Source organism: Trachemys scripta, chromosome 18 (genome assembly GCF_013100865.1).
Source record: "Trachemys scripta elegans isolate TJP31775 chromosome 18, CAS_Tse_1.0, whole genome shotgun sequence".
NCBI lineage: Eukaryota > Metazoa > Chordata > Testudines > Emydidae > Trachemys > Trachemys scripta.
The window spans coordinates 897,010-915,961 of NC_048315.1; the positions used below are offsets into that span (position 1 = coordinate 897,010).

An 18,952-nucleotide genomic window follows, 5' to 3' on the forward strand; every position below is an offset into this window, starting at 1 on the left:
ACCTGAGTGTTTCTGACAGTGTGTAACAGATTGATGTCTGAATTTGGAATTTTCCCTGGGGCGTTCAAGCCTGTCTTATCAGAACTCCCATTAACGAGGGCTGGGTATATCCCCTGGCATTTGATATCAGCCCATTCATTATGGGCTGGAGTCTGACTAGCATAAAAAGACATTTACACTGCAGACCTGGAGATCAGCTCTACCAAGTCTCCTGATGAACTGCCCAGCCCTGCTAGCCAACTGTCTAGAACCAGGAGAGTAGCCAGCAAGCTCTGAAGTTCCCTCCTGTGCTCACCCAAATATTTAAGCTTCCATTTAACCAACAGTTGATTGTGTCCCACTAAGCTTCCAAACAACCATCCTAATGTTCGGGTTAATCCTGTGCCACAGTAAAGCCAGCATACAACTACAAAGCTAGAGTGGATGTGGAAGGAGTTGGAAATCATCCCCCTTAGAACGTACTCACTGATGGATGTTAAAAATCAGCTACTAACAGCAGACATTTTTAAAATCAGAAGATCCTGCTAACTTGCATCTAAGAGTTTTCAAAGAGCTGGCTGAGTATCTCGCTGGACTGTTACTATTGATTTTCAGTAAGTCTTGAAACACGGGGGAAGTTCAGGAAGAAGGAAGAAAGCTACTGTTGTGTCAATATTTCACAAGGGAAACTAGATGAATCAGCTTATATAGGCCTGTCAGTCTGACCCCGATCCCAGTCAAGGTAATGGAATAGTTCTGATGGGATTCAGTTAAAAAAGAATTAAAGGAGGATAATGTAATTAAGGCCATTCAACATGGGTTTATGGAAAATAGATACTGTCAACCTAACTTGATCTATGTATTTTTAAATGAGATTACAAATTTGGTTGATAAAGATAACAGTATTGATGTAATATACTTAGACTTCTATACCCCATATGACTTGGCACCACACGACATGTTGGATACAAAACTAGAAAGATATAAAATGAACATGGCACACATTAAATGGATTAAAAACTGGCTGACTGATAGGTCTCAAAACGTAACTGTAAACGGGGAATCATCATTGATCAGGTGAGTTTCTACTGGGGTATCACAGGAATCGTTTCTAGGACTTACACTAATTACCATTTTTATCAATGACCTGGCAGAAAAGAAAATCATCACCGATCAAGTCTGCAGATGACCCAAAGATTGGGAGCGTGACAAGTAATGAAGAGGACAAAGTGATCAGGATCATTTGGTAAGCTGGCTGCAAACAAACAATGCACGTTTTAACACAGCTAAATGTCAATGTCCATCCCTGGAAACAAAGAACACAGGCTGAAGTTACAGGGTGGGGGACTCTAGCCTGGGACAGGGACTCTGCAGAGACGTGAAGGTGATAGTGTCTTGTGTCGGGGTAGGGTTCTTCTGCTTTTGTTGATGCTCCAGTGTCCTGACACAGGGCCCATCTGGGCTCAAAGATGTTGCTTGTTCTCACTCTTGATTGGGTTACATGAGGCCCATCCCATGGTGGGTGATGCTTCATCCGGCCAGCTGTAATATTCTACCGTTGACACCTCTCCTAAAGGACACCACGGAAACCTCTGCCAATCACCATCACAAACAGCGACTTCACTGCTTCCAGCAAACACCTCGCTGACCCCGCCTTTGGTGACCTGGCCAGGAGCTGGGCAGACACAGGTGTAATATGGCAGCCTGGGCATGCCTCTGTCACATTCCTCTGCCACATGGAAGTTGTGGTGGCCACATACACAGTGTCTCCCCCCACCCCCAATGGCTGCTTTTCTAGCTCCTCTCGACTCTTCCAGACCTTCTGCATGTGAGTGAATTAAACCAGCTTAGACCCCCTGCCATGTAGTGAGCCAAATGCAAAGGTGAAGTGTAAATGCCTGAGTGTCACATGCTGCTACATGGGCCTGGGTCTAAGTGGAAGGGAGCAGTTTTCACTCCCATGCAAAGGGGCCAGAGGAAAGTGTGACAGGAGCTCGGACCCTCTCTGGACTCTCCTGCACTCACTCTGCCCTGGGCCCACAAACTCCATGTCTCATCTGCTGTTGGACTGGGCTCCGAATAGAGGGAGTGTCCATGGCCATTTGTCACTGTGGGCCTGTCTATGCCACAAGCACAACTGGCTCATGACACCCTCGGCCAGCTCCATGCAAACAGCGCCGAGCTGGGCTGCACAACAGCTTGTTTATTTCACAACAGGCGATGTGTCAGCCACATGGTGTGTCACACCTACCAGCCACCCAGCTGGGCCTGCCGGTGCATGCTGGGAAAATCTGGGCAGTTGCCCCAGGGTACCTGGGGGGGAGGGGGAGGAGTGTCTGGAGGCCATGCAGGCATTGGCACCCATAGTGCAGTGCGTTCTGCAATGCCAGCATCTGCTGAGCTGCTCATAGCTGGGGGCCACCTCCCAGCCTGGGCGACCCCCTTCGTTGGCATGGTTACTATCCCTGCCCCGGTGTGTGTGGTCTCCAGCCATGTGGGGCACAGGAGTCTGAGTCCCACTAGTTACCCTGGTTCCCCCACATGGGGCCAGATGGGGCTCATGAGGGGCCCGTGGCCCTTTGCTCCCTGACAGCCAAGGTCTGCACCAAGAACTGCGCATCTGTTACCTTGCCCTGGACCCCGTCCCCTTCTGCCAGTCTGCCGGGGACTCGCAGTGGGGACGCGGATCCCGGGGAGGCAAAGGTGGGAACATTTTCCCAAGGGAAGGATTTTCCATTGAGACAAAGACATTAAACAAAAAAAGGAAGAAAGAAAGAAACAAGGTCCTTTGGGGAGCAGGATCCAGGAGATTGGGGGGGAGCTGGACTGAGGGGAGCAGGGATGAAGGGAGCTGGGACGGGGGATTGGGGGAGCTGGGATGGAGGGAGCTGGGACGGAGGATTGGGGGAGCAGGGATGGAGGGAGCTGGGACGGGGATTGGAGGGAGCTGGACTGAGGGGAGCAGGGATGGAGGGAGCTGGGACGGGGGATTGGGGGGAGCTGGGATGGAGGGAGCTGGGACAGGGGGAGCTGGGACAGGGGATTGTGGGCAGCAGGGATGGAGGGAGCTGGGACGAGGGATTGGGGGGAGCAGGGATGAAGTGGGGAAGCTGCATCGAGGAGTTTGAGGGGAGCTGGATGGGGGTGGGGGAGCTGGACTGGGGGGAGCTGGGACGGGAGATTGGGGGGAGCTGGGATGCAGGGACTTGGATCGGGAGATTGGGGGGCGCTGGGCCGGGGATTTTCCTCCGAACTTTCCCGCAGAGCCAAACCAGGAGCGCACCCCCGGGCCCGCGCGGTCTTTACCGCCTTTCCCCTGCTGGGTCCCAGCACTCAGGGACGCTTTTCCTTCCTTCAATTGCCATATTTGGGTGTCGCATTCCCAAGATCGATTGGCCAATGTAAGTCACGTGGTGGCCCCCCAAAAAACAACTTTCATTTTCAATCCCCCCCCCACTAACCGGTGCCCGATGCGCACAGCGCTCTGCCGCCAGCCGGCCCCGCCCGCGCCGAGGGGTTCCCCCGGCTCCGCTGTGCCCACTCCGCGCCCCGGCCGGGGACTGTCCGTACGAGGGAAGGCCGCAGGCGGGGCCCCGGAGAGCCCAGCCTGGGCTAGGCGCGCCCCGTCCGCCCGGCGGGCGCTCCCGCTGCCCACAGGCCAGTGGCTTCCCTTGCCCAGGCTGCGAGGAGGCCCCGCCCGCCCCTAGCCCGGAGGCCCCGCGTAGCTGGGCTGGGGTCGCTGCGCACGGGGGCTGGGGACTGAGCGGGACCGGGCCTGGCTCTCCCCGAGGGCTCCAGACCCGCGGCGCCCCAGGTCTGGCTCCGGGTCTCCAGCCCTGCACCAGCGGCCTTCCCGCTCCCCGAGGCCCCGGCTTCCCTGGTCCCGCCCGCAGAGCCCCTGTCCTGCCCCGCCTGAGCCCAGGAGTGTCCGGCCCAGCCAGACCCTCCCCGCAGTGGGCAGCTGGCGAGCCGAGACCCGCCTGCACCCCGGCGAAGCACAGAACTCCCTCGCCCCGGAGGGGAAGCCGACCCCGGGCCGGGAGCTGCCGGGCCCTACGGAGCCCCCTGTGCTGACAGCGACCCCTGTCCCCCCAGGGTGCCAGGGCCGCGCACCTGCGTGGGGAGGAGCCGCCTGGCACCGCGGATGAGCGGGGCGAGGGACGCTAGATGGCAGCAGGGACCGGCGCTACCGCCAGCCGGGGCCCGGCCGAGAGGCGAGCGAGCGCCCGGCAGGAGAACCGCTGCACCTGGCCTAAGAGATGAGCCCAAGGTAGGTGCGGGGGCTGCTGAGCCGGAGAGCCGCCGACTCCCGGACAGCGCAGGGGCAGGTGACCGGCCCAGGCCCGGACGGGGACATCAGCGGGGGACTCAGGAGCCCGACACCGCCGGGAGCCACATCCGAGACTAAAGGGGGAGCCCAGCCCCGTTCCCGTCCCCATCCCCCCGCGGGACCCGCTCCCCGGCGCCCTTCGGGCCCGTCCTGTGCGGGACTAGCGCCGTTTATCCGCAGCTGGAAGTGCCCCGCGGCGGGAGCAGGAAACCNAGCCACCTGGGCCTCAAGCCCTTCGCTTGCGACGCCTGCGGCATGCGCTTCACCCGGCAGTACCGGCTCACCGAGCACATGCGCATCCACTCGGGCGAGAAGCCCTATGAGTGCCAGGTGTGCGGCGGCAAGTTCGCCCAGCAGCGCAACCTCATCAGCCACATGAAGATGCACGTGGCCGGGCCCGACGGCAAGGCCAAGCTGGACTTCCCTGAGAGCGTCTTCGCCATGGCGCGGCTCACGGCCGACCAGCTGGGCCTCAAGCAGGAGAAAGCGGCCGAGCTGCTGTCGCACACCTCACACTTCCTCAGCGACCCCAAGGGCCTGGAGAGCCTGTACCCGCTGGCCCGGTTCACAGCCGAGCACCTGGGGCTGAGCCAGGAGAAGGCGGCCGAGATGCTGGGTGCAGGCCCACTGCTTCATGGCGACCGGACCATAGAGCGCTATTCGCCCACCTAATGGGGTGGCCCGAGACCCCCAGGGTCGCCCACCGCAGCTAGAGCCAAAGAGGCCGCGTGGCTGCCGGGTCTGCAGATCCTGTGGGTCCCTCCTCAGATGGACTCTCTGTAGCATTTGGGGAGTGGGAATTTTTTCCCTGAAAATGTGCAGTGATGGAGATCTTCCGCCTCCCCCCACTTCATGGGGCAGACCAGACCAGCCAAACAGCGAGGGGAGGCCAAGCCCCTCGCTGGGGGTCCCACACGAGTGGTGCTGTTGTGGGGCTGGGAGTAATATGCCACAGGGGTGGGGCTGTTTACAGCTGGGCTATGGCGTGGTGCGAATAGTAAGGTGATGGGGTAGGGCTGTGATCAAACCCCACTTACTGGCCCCCGGCATCCATCCCCTGGTGCGTCCTATCATAGCTGCTCCCTGGAGGGCTGCCAGGAGCCGTGCCCAGATACAATGCAGTCTGTACCGTGCCCCTGCCTTACCTGGCATAGCCACCAAGTGCCCAGCAGGGGCTGGTGCCTCCCAGCACAAGGAAAATGTGAACCTGCCTCCTACCTCAGGAGCCAGTCGCTCCCCTCCCTGGGACTCAAGGAGGGCCATGTCAGTCTCCGCCCCCCCCCCACAACCTCCCTGCTGCAGCTGGACCCAGTACGAGCACAATAACCCAGCTCTAGGCCCACTGCTTAAATCTGCCTGCCCTGCCCCGCCCCCAGTCCTAGCTGCCTCTGTTCAGGCCCCCTCGGAGGCCAGCTTCCCAATGGCGCCAGGCCCGGGGGAGCCAAAGGCTCTGCGAGGGACACAGACATTTGCTGTTGAAGCAACTGCAGCTCTACTCTGTGCCTCATGAAAATCGGCTTTCGCAGCTGCCTTCAGCTGGGATCCCCCCGGCTTTGCTCACCAGCCTGAACTCCGTCTCGAGAGCGTGGCCCAGCCTGCTGCAAAAGCACTGGGGCCCCTCAGTTGTCCAGGGCTGTCATGTCCATTGGGCACAGGCTGCACCACAACCAGGAGGGGCTGTCAATGCCTGCAAGCCTTTCCTGCCTGGCTCGACCCTTGGTAGGATGGGTGGTGGGCAGCAGGAACAGATCTTACCCAAGTAGGCTTGTCCCAGCAGCTGGGCGCTGCCTTCCTTTGGAGGAGCAGAACTTCAGCTGCGGCCACCACCCAGGATGGAGCTGCCCGTGGGCACAGCTTTGTCCAGCACCGGATCCCTGCTGGGTGTAACGGGAGCAGCAGAAGGGTTTGATCTTCTGAGGCCTCTGCAGGAATCTCTACACCCTGGCCCAGCAAACCCTGCCCAGAGCCTGGGCCTGGCGCCTGCCCCTTGCTGCAGAGCCCTGGTTGGGGCAGCTCCTCTCCCAGCTCTGACTGGAGCTGGGCCTGGCTCCCAAAGACCCTCCTGGGCCCCACCTAGCTGAGCCGAAACCAACCCAGCCCCTGCACCCTCGCTGTACTCAGGGATGGTCCCAGCATCCTGCCTGACCCAGGCCAGGCCCAGCTGCCTCACGGGAGAATTCCTGCCCTGGGCGATTGCCGAGGAGCCTGGCCCCAGAGACTCCCCCCCCACCCCCCGTCCCCAATCGCTGGTGGGAGGGAGCATGGATCTGGGGCCCGGCTGGCCCTAGACTGAGCCCCTGGGATGCATCCATCCCTCCCCACCCTCTACTCTGTGGGATCCCAGGTGGGAACCATGCTGCTGTTTCTCAGGGGGTCTCTGCTGGGAAGTGGGCTGAAAGCATGAGGACACAGGAGCAGTTTGGTGGGCCCCCCCTCTTCTCTCCTCCCTCCCTCGGCGGTGCCCAGGCAGAGCAGGGCTCTAGGCTGCAGAGCATGCAGGCAGGGCAGTGAAGCGGGGCTGGGGGCTGGGCTGCTCTCTCCGTGCTGTGCTCCTTGTACCAAAGGGCCGTGTCCCTGTGCCAGGGTGTCTTCCCGTTCCCCCAACTGCTCTGGTGGGAGGCCCCCTCTCCTCTGCTCCCCGGAGGCTCAGTCCTGGCCCAGGAGCTTGTGACGAAGACAAAATCTCTCAGTCACCTGCTTTGCTGTGCCAGGGAGAGGCAGCAACTGCCTTGCTGGGCCCCACTGGGCAGCAGGGCTCTGCCATGCTCTGGCGGGGGGGGCTGGGCTTTATGCTCAAGCCTGTTGGGGGCAGTGCAGGGGCCAGTGACACTGAGGGGGTGAGCGGTTAGGTCTCTGCCCTGGTGGCCAGTGGGGACAGGTGCTGCATGCAGGTGCCCCCCTACCTGATAGCACACAGAGCTCTGACCCTCGGGCCGGCCGGGCTGCACTGAGCAGGCAGATCCTCCCCGCACTCCTGGGTTAATGGGGCACAAGATCTAGGTGCTGCCATGCTCGGAGCCCTGCCTGGGGCCTTCCTTGCTCTGTCCAGGCAGGGCCACCAGAGCCGTTGGGGCTGGGCCCAGGGCCCTGCCGTGAGTGAGGGTCCTATCCCACCCCTGTCTGGCCTGCAGGATAATGTGAAGCTCTTTTCCCTGCCTTGTCTTTTCTCCTTTGCACACCAGGCCGAGGTGGCCACCCCACGGTGCCTGCTCCTGGCCTCCAACCAACTGTGCCTTTAGCCTGACTGGCTGCTCCTCCAAGGGGCCTTGGGTCCAACTGCTCCCAGTGCCAAATGTCCATGCCCAGCTCAGGTGCCTCTGGCTAGCAGAGACTCAGGACACTGACCCTGTGTCCCCTTTCCAGCTGCGCAGGAACTTGGGCACCGAGGGGCTCCCCGGGCACCGAAGGGCTTGGCTAGGGCCAGGAATCCCAGGCCAGAGTCCGGCCCCGGCTGCCCTGCACCCTTGCAGCCATCAGGGACAAAGCTGCAGCAGCTGTGACCAAAGCACGGGGGGAGGGGACGTATCCAGTGCCTGGATCCAGGTCTCCCTGCCCCTGCCCAGTTTGTATATTCTTCTGATTTGTACACGGGCATTTTGTCCCATCCTTTTCTATACTCAAGACCAAATGAGCAATAAAGTGATGTTAACACGTGAGGTCTCGGCTCCTTCTTTTGGTCTGGATGGGGCCGGCCTGGGGCTGGCAAACTCCGCTCCTTAGGGGCAGACGGGAGTGGACAGTCAGGTGCTGGCCCAGCCTGGGGAGGGTTGAGGATGACGAGGGACGTGGCTCTGGGGCTAGTCGCTGCTCTAAGGCGTGCAGCCTGGGGGAATTTCCCCCCTGACTCCAGGCCCATCCTGGGGCACCAGCGAGGGTCCCTTAGGGGCAGAGGTGCTGTGGTAAAGGGCAGCCCTGGGACTCGAAGCCAGGGCTGTGGTGGGTGTTTCTGCTGCATGGTGGAGTACAGCACTGGAGGGGGGACAGGCTCCCCTGTGGGAGAAGGGTGTGTGTGTAATGGACTATTCACCGCTGTGGTGCCAGCAGGAATTCTGGGCTGGCTGCAGGACGCGGGGGCAGATGCTCTGGGCTGTGCAGGAGGGCAGGCTGGCTAGGCACAATGGTCCCTTGCTGGCCTCTCTGGGGAGCCTCCTGGCCCGGCTGGGAAAGGGGGCCCAGCTCCATTCCACCCCAAACTCGGCAGCGTTTCCCAGGGCAGGAGCTGCGGCCGGGCCCAGCTCGGGCTGCAAGCCCTGAGCCCCGATTCCCACCCCAGCTGGGAACAGAACAGAACGAGGCAGTCCAGAGAAGCATTTGGTAGGAAAATCTTATTAAGAAAACATCTTAACAAAGCAACACAACCCCAGCTAAGGGGCGGGGCCCAGGCTCTGCCCAGCCTCTTGGGCACCAGGTGAAGCAAACGACCAGAGAGTCACCCCAGAGCCAAAGGGCAGGAATGGAGCAAAGCCAGCACCCAGCCAGCAGTTCTGAGGGAAGCAGGACCCCAGAGCCTATGAGGGCGGGAGCTGCCTCCAGCAGGTCCTTGCCTCTGGCTGCTCATTCACGTGTCCACGGTGGATCATGCTGCCACCACTCAGTACAGTCAGGTCCCAGAGCAGTTCCTGCAGTCAGGGGACATCTCTGAGAAGCAGCAGCTGGCACCAGCAGCGTCCAGGGGAGATGGTGGGGGCAAGTCCTTCCATTAGCAGGGTGCCAGGGGAGGGCACAGGATGTCCGGTTTGGTGCTGACTGTCCCTTTCACTGGCCAGCTCTCCCCTGACGCCGCGGCCGCTCAATGGCAGAGTTCAGCAGGTTCGTCAGAACAAACGTTTCAAACACAGCACGGCTTGAGGAAAAGTCAATGGGCGAACGTCGCCTGCCCCAGCTCCTTGCACAGATCCCGCCAGCAGGCTCCGCTTGGCACAGTTTAGTCCTAAGATCCTGGGTTGGGTGTCCAGTAGCAGGCGGCAGCGGCTCCAGCAGGCAGGCTCTGGCCTGGAGACCTCCCTGGCAGCTGTCGTGGGGACAATACCAGCCTTCCTGCCTGTGTGTCACAGCCCCAACCTCGGGCCACGGGCTTGTCGCCTAGCCACCCCGGTGCGAGCTGTGACAGGAAGTCGGGCTGGAGTGAGGCTGCGAGGCCCTTTGCAAAGCACCTGGCTAGCACTGCTTGGTGAGCACGCAGGACTCAGGCTACCCTGGCATCTGTCATCTGGGGGCTCAGCCCTGCCCCAGCCCTGTCCCACGCCAAGGTCCCAGGTGAGGCAGCCCCTGGGGAAGGGGTCTGAGCTGCTGGTGGCAAGAGAAACCCCCTCGTCTGCCAGTAAGCAGCCGCCGCCCGCTCTTCCGAGGGAGGCCAGAGAGAGCACCGTCCCCTCCCCAACGCCCCTGGGACTGAGCAGCCAGGGGCAGCGCTGCATTCTCGTTCCCCCCGCTTGCCTCACTGGCTTCGGTCCTGCTGCCTCCCTCTCCAGCTTCCATCCACTGCCCCCACAGGGTCCTTCGCACCCTGGGCTCCTGCAGAGATGCTGGCCCTGCGTGGGGAAGGTCTGGGAGTACAGCGAAGTCCCTAGAGAGGGCAACATTGCGCCTTCCTGAAGGTGCTGGGTACCTGCCTGGCCACAGAGCTCCCTGGGCTGTTCTGCAGAGGCCTGGCCTAGCTGCAGGAGCTTGGAGGTGACTACAGCTCCCTCAGCCTCTGCGCCCTGGGATGCCCCACTAGGGCTCTATCTGACTAGGAGGGCCTGGCTCCATGGAGGAGACAGAGCTCAGCCCCAGCTGCACCAATGCCCGGCGCCGAGGGACCCTGTCCACTCTGGAGACGACGCTGCCTGACAAGGCTCAATGCGGCAGATGACGGGGCAATGGAGTCAGCTCAAGGGCTCCCCATCCATGCTGAAGGGGCAACTGGAGCTCGCAAAGCTGCTCAAACAGGAACCATTGTCAGGTCAGTGTCCCTCTGGCCCTGTAGACAGCCCCTGGCAGCTCCCTCAGGACCCCACAGCCTGGCCTGTCACAAGCTCAGGGGGACTCAAGGGAGAGATTTATTGTAATGGCAAAGCCTTAAGAGCAGGTTACAAGCATGACAAGGCAGGGAGTGTGTGGGGCAGGATCTAAGGGTGTGCCTCTCGTAGGGGGGAGCAGAGCAGGGGGCCCAGGAGGTATCTGGGGCAGAGGAGCAGAGCAGGGGGCTCAGGAGGTATGTGGGGCAGAGGAGAGGAGCAGGGGGCTCAGGAGGTATATGGGGCAGAGGAGCAGAGGGTGTGTGGGGCAGAGGAGCAGAGCAGGGGGCTCAGGAGGTATATGGGGCAGAGGAGCAGAGGGTGTGTGGGGCAGGGGGCTCAGGAGGTATGTGGGGCAGAGGATGTATGGAGCAATCAAGGTACAATGCAGCCTGGGTATTTAATGCTTTTCCTTAGCAGCAATGGATCCTGAACAATAGACAACCCTAAAGCTCGTGGTGAGGTTCTCAGAGCAGGACCTGCTGCCCCCGTGCTGGAGAGGGGACCAGAGCATCTTCAAAACGGGAAAAGGAGCCAAATATCCATTACTTTCCACCCAGACTCCAGTGGTGGGAAGTGATGGGGCTGCTGCAGCCCTATTCCCGTGGGACACAACTAGGGCTCCAATGAGCTGCCAGCCAAGTGGACAGATGAAAGAATCGAGACAGGCGGAGAGGAACAGCCAAGGTGTGAGCGAAATGGCCAGAGAGAGCAGGACAGACCCTGACCTCCATGTTCAGTGTCTCAGGGGTGCACCAGGGCTCCAGCAGGAACACAAGCGCCTCTGGAAACCGCCAGCAGGAACTGCCACAACGCCAGGTCCCTCCCACTTTCCGTAGCCAGTTAACAGACAGGAGGCTCCCATTCCTCTGGCCGGCTCAGAGCACAGCTCCAAGGAGAACACTGGCCTCCAACGGGAGCTCTCTCCAGTCAAGGATGCTGACAAGGGCAATGGGGCTAGCCCAAAGCTTTCCCCAGGGACCAGTGCCCCCTGCTCTGCCCCCCACTCTTCCCAAAGGCCCTGGCAACCCGCAGAGTCCTGGCCTCCGCACGACCCATCCACAGCAGGGACCTTCCCTTTGCAGCATGGCCATTTGGGGCTGGCTTTGAAGACGTGGTATTTATTGTTCAATGGTGGGTCGGGAGGCAGTGGTGGTGGTGCAGGGCTGCCTTGAAAGCCATTCTCCCACCAGCAACACGCTGCGTCACTCACGCGGGGACATCTCCTCCTCAGTCACACCCGCTCAGCCCTCCTGGGCCCACTTCAGGAAGGTGGGAATGTCTCGCACGGGCACGTTCCGGGTCAGTGCCTTGACACGCAGGTTCCGATCGTCCGTGAGCAGCACCACCTCTCTGAGCAGACGGATTGGATCATCTGAAACAATAACCAGAGAGGACGTGTGCTTAGGGGTAGCTCCTGTCCTGAGGGAGAGCTAACCAGCCCCTGCCAGCCACCTGAACTCTGCTGTCAGCACACGACGGCCATGCAGCCACCCAGCTCTGCTCCACCAAATGCTGCCCTCAGCTTCTCCCACAGCTGCCCCGGCCTGCTCTTTGCTTCTTCCCGCTTGGGCTGCTTCTCCCACTCAACTCGGTTCCTTCCTTCATGCTGTCCCTATGCCTGGCCCAACCTCCCCGTCCTCAAACCCTGCCAGCTGCAGACACGTGCTCTGCCCAGGGCACAGTCCCAGCGGTGCTCTTTGGTATTTGGCGAGGATATTCTACCTGGGCTATGAAGCATTCTGTACTGAAGGCAAACAGCAAGGTATCCCCACGCCATGCAGGTGCCCTGGACAGGGCATGACCCCTCCTGGCACCTGTGGTGTGTGGCTCAGCTGTCCGGCTCATGAGCAGATCATTTCTGATGGAGCCTCGTGACTCCTGCCGACTGACCCCTGAAGCCAGTCAGAGACAGCCCTAGGGCCTGGCACAGCAGCCATGCTGCGTCCCTATCACAGATCAGATTTGGCCCCCGCATGTATCCCCAGCATGTACGTCCGTCCCACACAAACCCTGGAGAGGGCCCTGCTATGCCCCAGGCTGGGGCTGTGTGTAAAGCAGAAAGCACAGAGCAGGCAGGGGGGCAGGAATACGGCCTCTGACGTACGTTCCAGCAGGACACTGGTGCTCATTGTAAGGTCTTTAAAACCAAACCTTATTCTAAGAGTCATTTTGCCTTTGAAGGGCCACAAACATTAGGGCTGAGCCCTGAGAAATAACTGAAATGGTCTTGCCCACTAGACGGGTGAGCTGCCCTGCACACATCACGCTGGGCTGGGGCTGCGGGAACTCTGCTTACATGACAGTGGAGCAGGGGAAGCGAACAGGGTGTAAGCAGCTGGATCCTGTGACCGTACCTCCAAATGAGGGCTTGAATGGAAAAAAAAAGAGTCCATGGAAGCCCACCTTGGGCCCAGGATCTGCTACATGGAGGGGCAGGCCCAAGGGAGGGTGTCTAGGGACCTGCTGTGTTGTGAGGGGTGGGCTCCTGGGATCTGCTGGGTTGGGAGGGGCAGACTCATAGGAGGGCGTCCTGGGACCTGATGCGTTGGGGGGAGGGAGGCGGCAGGGATCTGTTGGCAGCAGGATCAGGAGGTTTTGTGCGGACACTGAGAAATGTGTAACAATAAACATCCTCTGTTCTCAGCCTGGTGACGTGGCTCCTTGTTACAAACCAGAGGCTGTCAGCTTGTCAGGCCCCATCCACCATAATCCACATGATTTTAAAATTCAGCATCATTTACGCATAAACATTTGGTGACGGTTTCTCTGTGAATCTGACAAGTTAAGCTGCTAAGAATCTGCGCTGACAAATGTGCGTTTCTGGAGCAGCTGCTGATGTAATTCCCGTCCCAGCAGCCCCTGCAAACAGCTCTGGGATCGTCTGATTTTAGTACATGGCGCCAGACACCAAGTGGGCAAACGGAGGGGAGGGCATTGCCGTGCGCAGACAGCCCCGGGATACGCGCCATGTGCCACTTCCGAGGGAACAGGCAATGGTAGCGCTGGCGTGGAGGCACTAACCACAGAGCTGGAAGGGGTTCTTCCAGCACTGCAGTCAATCCACCTCGCCAATAGGCAGTAGAATCTACAGTGGGCTACACTGGGGCTTAGGGCAGCATAATTATATTGCACAGGGAGTGACGTTTTTCCTAGCCCTGAGCGATGTAGTTAAGCCAGCCTAACGTTGTGTGGAGCAGCCCTTAGACTGCCAGCTGCCCAAAGCAGAGGCCGTGTTTGATCAGCACCAGCACACGGCACCCTGATCCTGCGCGAGGCTGCTGGTAATAGATTGACCAAGGAGCAGAATGCTACTCCCAGGAGGGCTGAGCACAGGCTGCTCCAGCAGCACAGTGGCTCCAGGTTCTGGCACGTGCCGAGGGACGCGTGCACACAGCACCGTGTGAGGGGAGGGGAAGCCAAAAGGACCAGAGTGATAAAGTCCCTGAGCTTCTGCTTCCTTGGGTGCCCGGCACAGTCCATGGCTGGCGTGTGGGGCCCAGGTCTCTTTCTCAGGTGCCTGGGCACAGTGTGTGGGCCCTCACGTCTTTGTGAGTGGCCCTGACCCTGTGCTTGTACCTTTGTTGGTGGGCATGAAGTCCTTGGCCTTGTCATTGCAGTAATGGAGACAGCAGGACAGAATCAGGTCGTCGTTGTTGCCCTGGAAGGAAGGACGACATGACCCATGTCAGGAAAGAGAACTGCTGAACTCTGCCTTGCAGCACCGACCCCCAGGGCTGGGCAGCTCCAAGCACATCTGGCTGGAGATGTGGAGAGGGTTCCTGGGTGGGGGTGAGGGACAGCTGCCCTCCAGCCCTGGGATGCCCTCTGCCCACATGCCTGGAAGCTCTGCCCAGCACCTCATCACCACTGCAGAAATGGGGCTGCCCGTGCTGCAAGCTTCCCCCCCAGCAGTGTCCTCTTTGGGCTGCACCTCCCTTCACCTGCTGGCCGGTGGTGTCTTCGCTGCGGAAGGAGATGGATTCGAGCTCGTTGCCACGGCTAGTCAGAGCCCTCATGCAGTTGTCGCGATTCTCAAAGCGCTCCTCCAGGAACTCAATGGATCTCCTGGCTTTCTCCTGCAGCAGGCGGGCATGGCCCCCAGCCCGATGCTCCAGTTCCGGGCCCTTGGCCAGGCCATCCAGCTCATTGATCACTTGGAAACAAAAGAGAAGAGGAAGTGGAGTTAGGATGCAGACGGATGCTCTTGGGAACTGCAGCCAAAGCCTGACACAGACCTGCCAAAGGGCCTTATGGATAGGGCACAGGACTGAAACTCAGGAGACGCAGGTTCAATTCCTGGCTCTGACACAGACTCTGCAGGTGACCCTGGGTAAGTCACCTCATCCCTGGGCCTCAGTTGCCCACCTGCAAAATGGGGAGAATGCTGCTGCTTTTCTCTCCCCCCACCCCCTGGCTCTGTCTTGCCTATTTGGACTGTACGATTTTCAGGGCAGGGGGGGTCTCTGAGTGTACCCAGCACAATGAGGCTGGATCCCGGGGGGTGTCCAGGCACTACTGTCACTCACTCACGCTGAGCTGGACGCTTTACTCAGAGCTCAGGCTGAGGGACGTGACAGGAGAGAGCCTGTGGGGAGGCCAGACCCGGGGCAGTGCAGGCTGGAGGACGATGCTGGGCCATCCAGCCCCATCTCCACCTCCCGGCTACAGCAGCTAATCACTGATGCTGCTGAGAAATGCACCTGGCTAAGTGCTGCACAGGTGGGCAGTGCGCGCTCTGCCGTCTCCCCTGCAACGCCCCCCACAGCAGCCACTGTCCCCGGCTCACGGGGGGAGGTGGGATTGCCAGTTGGCTCTGGTCCCCTAGGCAGGACGACGCACACAGCCCCAACCCCCTGCAGGGCTGGCTGCAAGAGGGAGAAGCGAGACCCCTCCTGCCCAGCCTGTGGGACACAGGGAGGCAGAGACACCATGCTGCCCTCCTGACCCGCGGAGCCTCACCCCGCATCAGGCTGACTCCCAGGCCTGCTGCTCATTTTGCTTGGCTGAGGATTAAGTCCTAGAGCCTTCTGTACTGGTGCCAAGGGACAGGAAAACCTCAACCTCGCCAGCACCTGAGGGCAGAGTGGGGGCTACCCTTGCCAGCACGAGAGACCGCAGCAATGCCCACAGGGGCTGTCAGACAGAAAGCGCTGGGAGCCCCTGGCCCACAGCCTCTCCCAATAAGAGACAGCCCAGAAACAGCCCGTGTGTGAGAGACAGTGGGACTGTGGGCACGGGCAAGTGGGTGATCGTGCTCTGTGCACGGGAGGGAGCGAGCGAGCCTCTGTGCGCAGTCTGGCTTTCAGACATGGCTTAATTTCTGAAGATTCTTTCCAAGCTCCAAGCCAAAGCCCTGAGATCAAGTGGGAAATATGCATTCCTCGGGGGCTTGGGGAGAGCGTTCGGGGTCTGAGGCCTCTCCCCAGTGCTGTGAATCACTGCACAGGGAGCCTGTGGGATCGCTCTGTTCTAGGGGGAGGCTGGCACTCATTGTCTGGGTATTCAGATGAAAGCTACATGGAGCTGCTTCACTCCTCACTCATTCCTGACTCCAGAGACCCACTGCTGCCATTTCCACACACTGCACGGCTGGGATTCGGGGGGGGGTGAGGGAAGTGGTGCAAAAACGGAACATCAAACAGGAAAAGCTGGTATTCCATCCCGAAATCCGCTTTCCTGCTTCCAAACCAAACAGGCTTCAAAGGGGAGGCTTGTTGTGCTTCTGCCCCAGGCCTGGCTTCTCTAGGGCAGGGTCAGGCTCGAGGAGCATGGAGCAGGTGAAAGAGCAAGAGAAACAAAGTGAATGGAAAGCTGCACACTTAACCCCTTGCTGCATCCCGGGGGGGCAGGATTCTGTGCAGCCTGCAATCCGAGCGCCTCCGCTGTGCCTCCCGCTCCCGCACCTGGGGGCCAGCGCAGCGCCCTCCGCCAAGGGGTCACACTGACCAGGGCACCGATTTTACAATTAATTCACAGGCCTTTGTGTGCGTGGGAGAAATCAACCTAAGTCCAGCACAGCCACAGACGTTGCTGCTTCGGCATGCTTTACTAACAGCCAGCAAGGAGATCTGGCAGCCTCGTGGGGGTGAGGCCCCATCAGCCCCACTAACATGGGGGAAACTGAGGCACAAATGGTGTCAGAGCCAGGCTTAGACTCCAGAAGCTCAGGCTACCCTGCTTCTCTCGTGGCTGCAGGCAGCTGGAGCCAAGCAGTGCCCACAGCATCCTAGATCCCCAGTGACTGACTGGGCTGTGGTTGTAGGGCAGGAGCTCCTCCGGCAGGGTGGGGGCACTGGGTTTCTAGTCCTCTGGTTGGAGCTTGGGGTTACCCAGCTTCAATCAAACCACACGAGAGCTGAAGGGAGGATGCCAACATTCTCAGGTGCTGTTAGCGGGGGTCGCACAACCCCCCAGGGCTCTGTAAGCTCTGCTGGGGCTGACAGCTTCCTTCCCTTTGCTTCCAAAGCCCTGGAGCTGGAATGCCGAGCTGCTGCGCACCCTAGGGTTCCCATGCTGAGCTGGGCAGCCAGCCAGCTCACTCAGCCAGGTGATGGATCCCCCTCTGCCGTAACCAGGAATCCTCCCCCAGGACAGGAATTCCTGCTCTACTGCCTGGTGCTGACGATGGCCCTCCATGAAGAGCCGAGTGAGCAGGAGGGCACGGCATCTTCCTGGTGACAGAGCTCAAGCTATGGAATTCCTTCGGGTGCCCATGGGTCCCTGGATCTCACTACTGCCCTGCACCCTACAGGGACACCTGTCTCGCAAACACGAGGCCGAGAGAGGAATGCCCCTTCCGGCCCTCGTGGCAGCAGGGGCCCAGGCCCGCAATCCTCCATTCCCAAGTGCACTATGCCAAAGTGTTTCACACAGGTATGCTTGTCCCACTGCCCACATGCTACACGGAGTCCTGCTCACTCAGACTGGGACAGACCCAGGCAAGAGGTGCTAGGGCCCCAAGGCTGGGAACTGAGGCAGGGACAGGCAGCTCTCTGGGGCACTGGCCTGGAGATGCTTAGCTCTGATCCTGATTCTGCGTCCCTCCAGGAATTCTCTGCGCTGCAGGCTAGTGCTGCCCGGGACTCGGGCTACCTCCACGGGGGCTCCAGTTCTGCAGCCCTAGAGCAAGCCAGGCCAGAGGGACGATACCTCGACCCCAGGGTGTGATCGGATCATCAGAGCGAAGGCAGCTAACCAAACCTTCCGCCGCCCTGGGAGACCACCCAGCAGCAGAGCCGCTATCTGCCAGGCGAGTGTTTCCCAATAACGGGAACCAGCTTGGGTTTTACTGCAAGCTTTATAAGGAGAAAAAGAAGGGCTGGGCTTCGCTGGGACACAGGCTGGCCATTTACTCCGGCTGCCTAAGCCCCAGCTCAGCCAGGCTAAGCTGTCTGCTTGGATTGTTTAACAATTCCCCCACCCTGTTCCTTTCCCTCCAAATCCCGTTTAACACCCTCCCGCCTCCCACAGACCTATGCCCTGTGGGAAGGGAGCCAACAGTGACAGGGACCAGAAGAGTGTCTGCAAGAGACCTGCCAAAGGGCACGTGTGGGGAGAGTGTCCACCTGCCCGGGCACGTGGCTCCCATGGGTGAACCCTGGCCCACCCCGTCCCGCCCAGCGCCAATGGCAAGAACTCACGTGGGATCATCTGCTGGCTCATGAAAACAGTTATCCATCACGCTGCCCACCACTAGCCAAGGCACCGCAAGACAGCAACAGACCACACAAGTAACTATGGGGCCATGCAGGATGGAGGGGGTCAGCCTGCCGAGGGCTCCACATGGGAGGCTAGGACCTGCCCAGCTGGAGGGGCAGCACCCACTGCAGGTAGCAGCAAGGGGGGAGGGAGCAGGCACCTCGGCCTGGCCTTACTCACCAATCAGGGGCACCACCAAGATGAACTTCCGCCACTCCAGCAGCTTCTTCAGGCTAGTCAGGTGGTCGATGAAGCCGTTGGTGTCTGGCACCAGGAAGACAGGTCTGATCTCCAGCTCCATCTGCCGCATCTGGCTCTGATCCTTCAGCACAGCCTGTAAGAGCCCAGAGCGAAGAGTGAGCAGGAGGCCTCGCCACAGCAAGTCCCCGACCTGGCGCATTCCCCAAGCTCCAATTCTGAACACCCTGGTCAGAGCCTCCAAACTCCTGGGCCAGAGAGAGCTAATGGGACTTCCAGCAGGGAGCCGTCCCCCACCCCCCAGCACCTCCCCGGGGCTGTACACAGAGCACTTCTCAGAGCTTGCACTGCTGACACTCAGGCAGTTTTTGTACCAGTGTAACTATGCCCGGGAGGGGTGAGATTTCTTACCAACACAGCTCCACTGGGACAGTCCCGTGTCTGGACACTGACAGGCTGGTATAAAGGTGCCTTCTGCTGGTGTAGATTATTCCTGTTCCTGGCCAGGAATAGCTCCACTGGTATAAGCACTTTTAAACCATACATCTGCACCCGCACAGAGAGGTTGGGTGGTTCCCAGTTAATTCTGCACCCACTACGGTGTAGCTGGTGCTCCCGTGGGCAGGGCCCTTGCAGGGAGCGCAGGTGGGCGAGGGGCCTAGAGAGGGCTTGGATGTGCTATGCAGTATGGGGGCTGCTGCAAGCTGCTCTGAATGTCGGTGTGGGAGAAGGGCAGCGAGACAGC

At 60.1% G+C, this 18,952-nt stretch overlaps 2 protein-coding genes and 1 long non-coding RNA gene across 5 annotated transcripts in view; 2 read left to right on the forward strand and 1 right to left on the reverse strand.

The window, feature by feature from the left end:
* Positions 1-1,121: 1,121 nt before the first annotated feature.
* HIC1 (HIC ZBTB transcriptional repressor 1) lies at positions 1,122-7,965 on the forward strand. Its single transcript, XM_034752874.1, has 3 exons — positions 1,122-1,225; positions 4,075-4,249; positions 4,490-7,965. The coding sequence occupies exons 1-3, from the start codon at positions 1,122-1,124 to the stop codon at positions 4,979-4,981; spliced, it is 771 nt and encodes a 256-aa protein (XP_034608765.1). The 3' UTR covers positions 4,982-7,965.
* A 2,431-nt stretch (positions 7,966-10,396) lies between these two features.
* Positions 10,397-10,771, forward strand: LOC117867567. Its single transcript, XR_004643440.1, has 3 exons — positions 10,397-10,505; positions 10,544-10,605; positions 10,655-10,771. It is a non-coding gene; the product is annotated as an uncharacterized LOC117867567 (long non-coding RNA).
* SMG6 (SMG6 nonsense mediated mRNA decay factor) overlaps positions 10,578-18,952 on the reverse strand; it is a 147,367-nt gene continuing 138,992 nt past the window's right edge. For all 3 annotated transcript variants that reach the window (XM_034752733.1, XM_034752732.1, XM_034752731.1), the window contains exons 16-19: positions 18,190-18,343; positions 14,253-14,464; positions 13,888-13,969; positions 10,578-11,683 (exon numbers count right to left, since the gene is read on the reverse strand). In XM_034752733.1, coding sequence (XP_034608624.1) covers positions 11,553-11,683; positions 13,888-13,969; positions 14,253-14,464; positions 18,190-18,343 — 579 coding nt within the window. In that variant the 3' untranslated portion in view covers positions 10,578-11,552. The remainder of the gene's footprint in view (positions 11,684-13,887; positions 13,970-14,252; positions 14,465-18,189; positions 18,344-18,952) is intronic.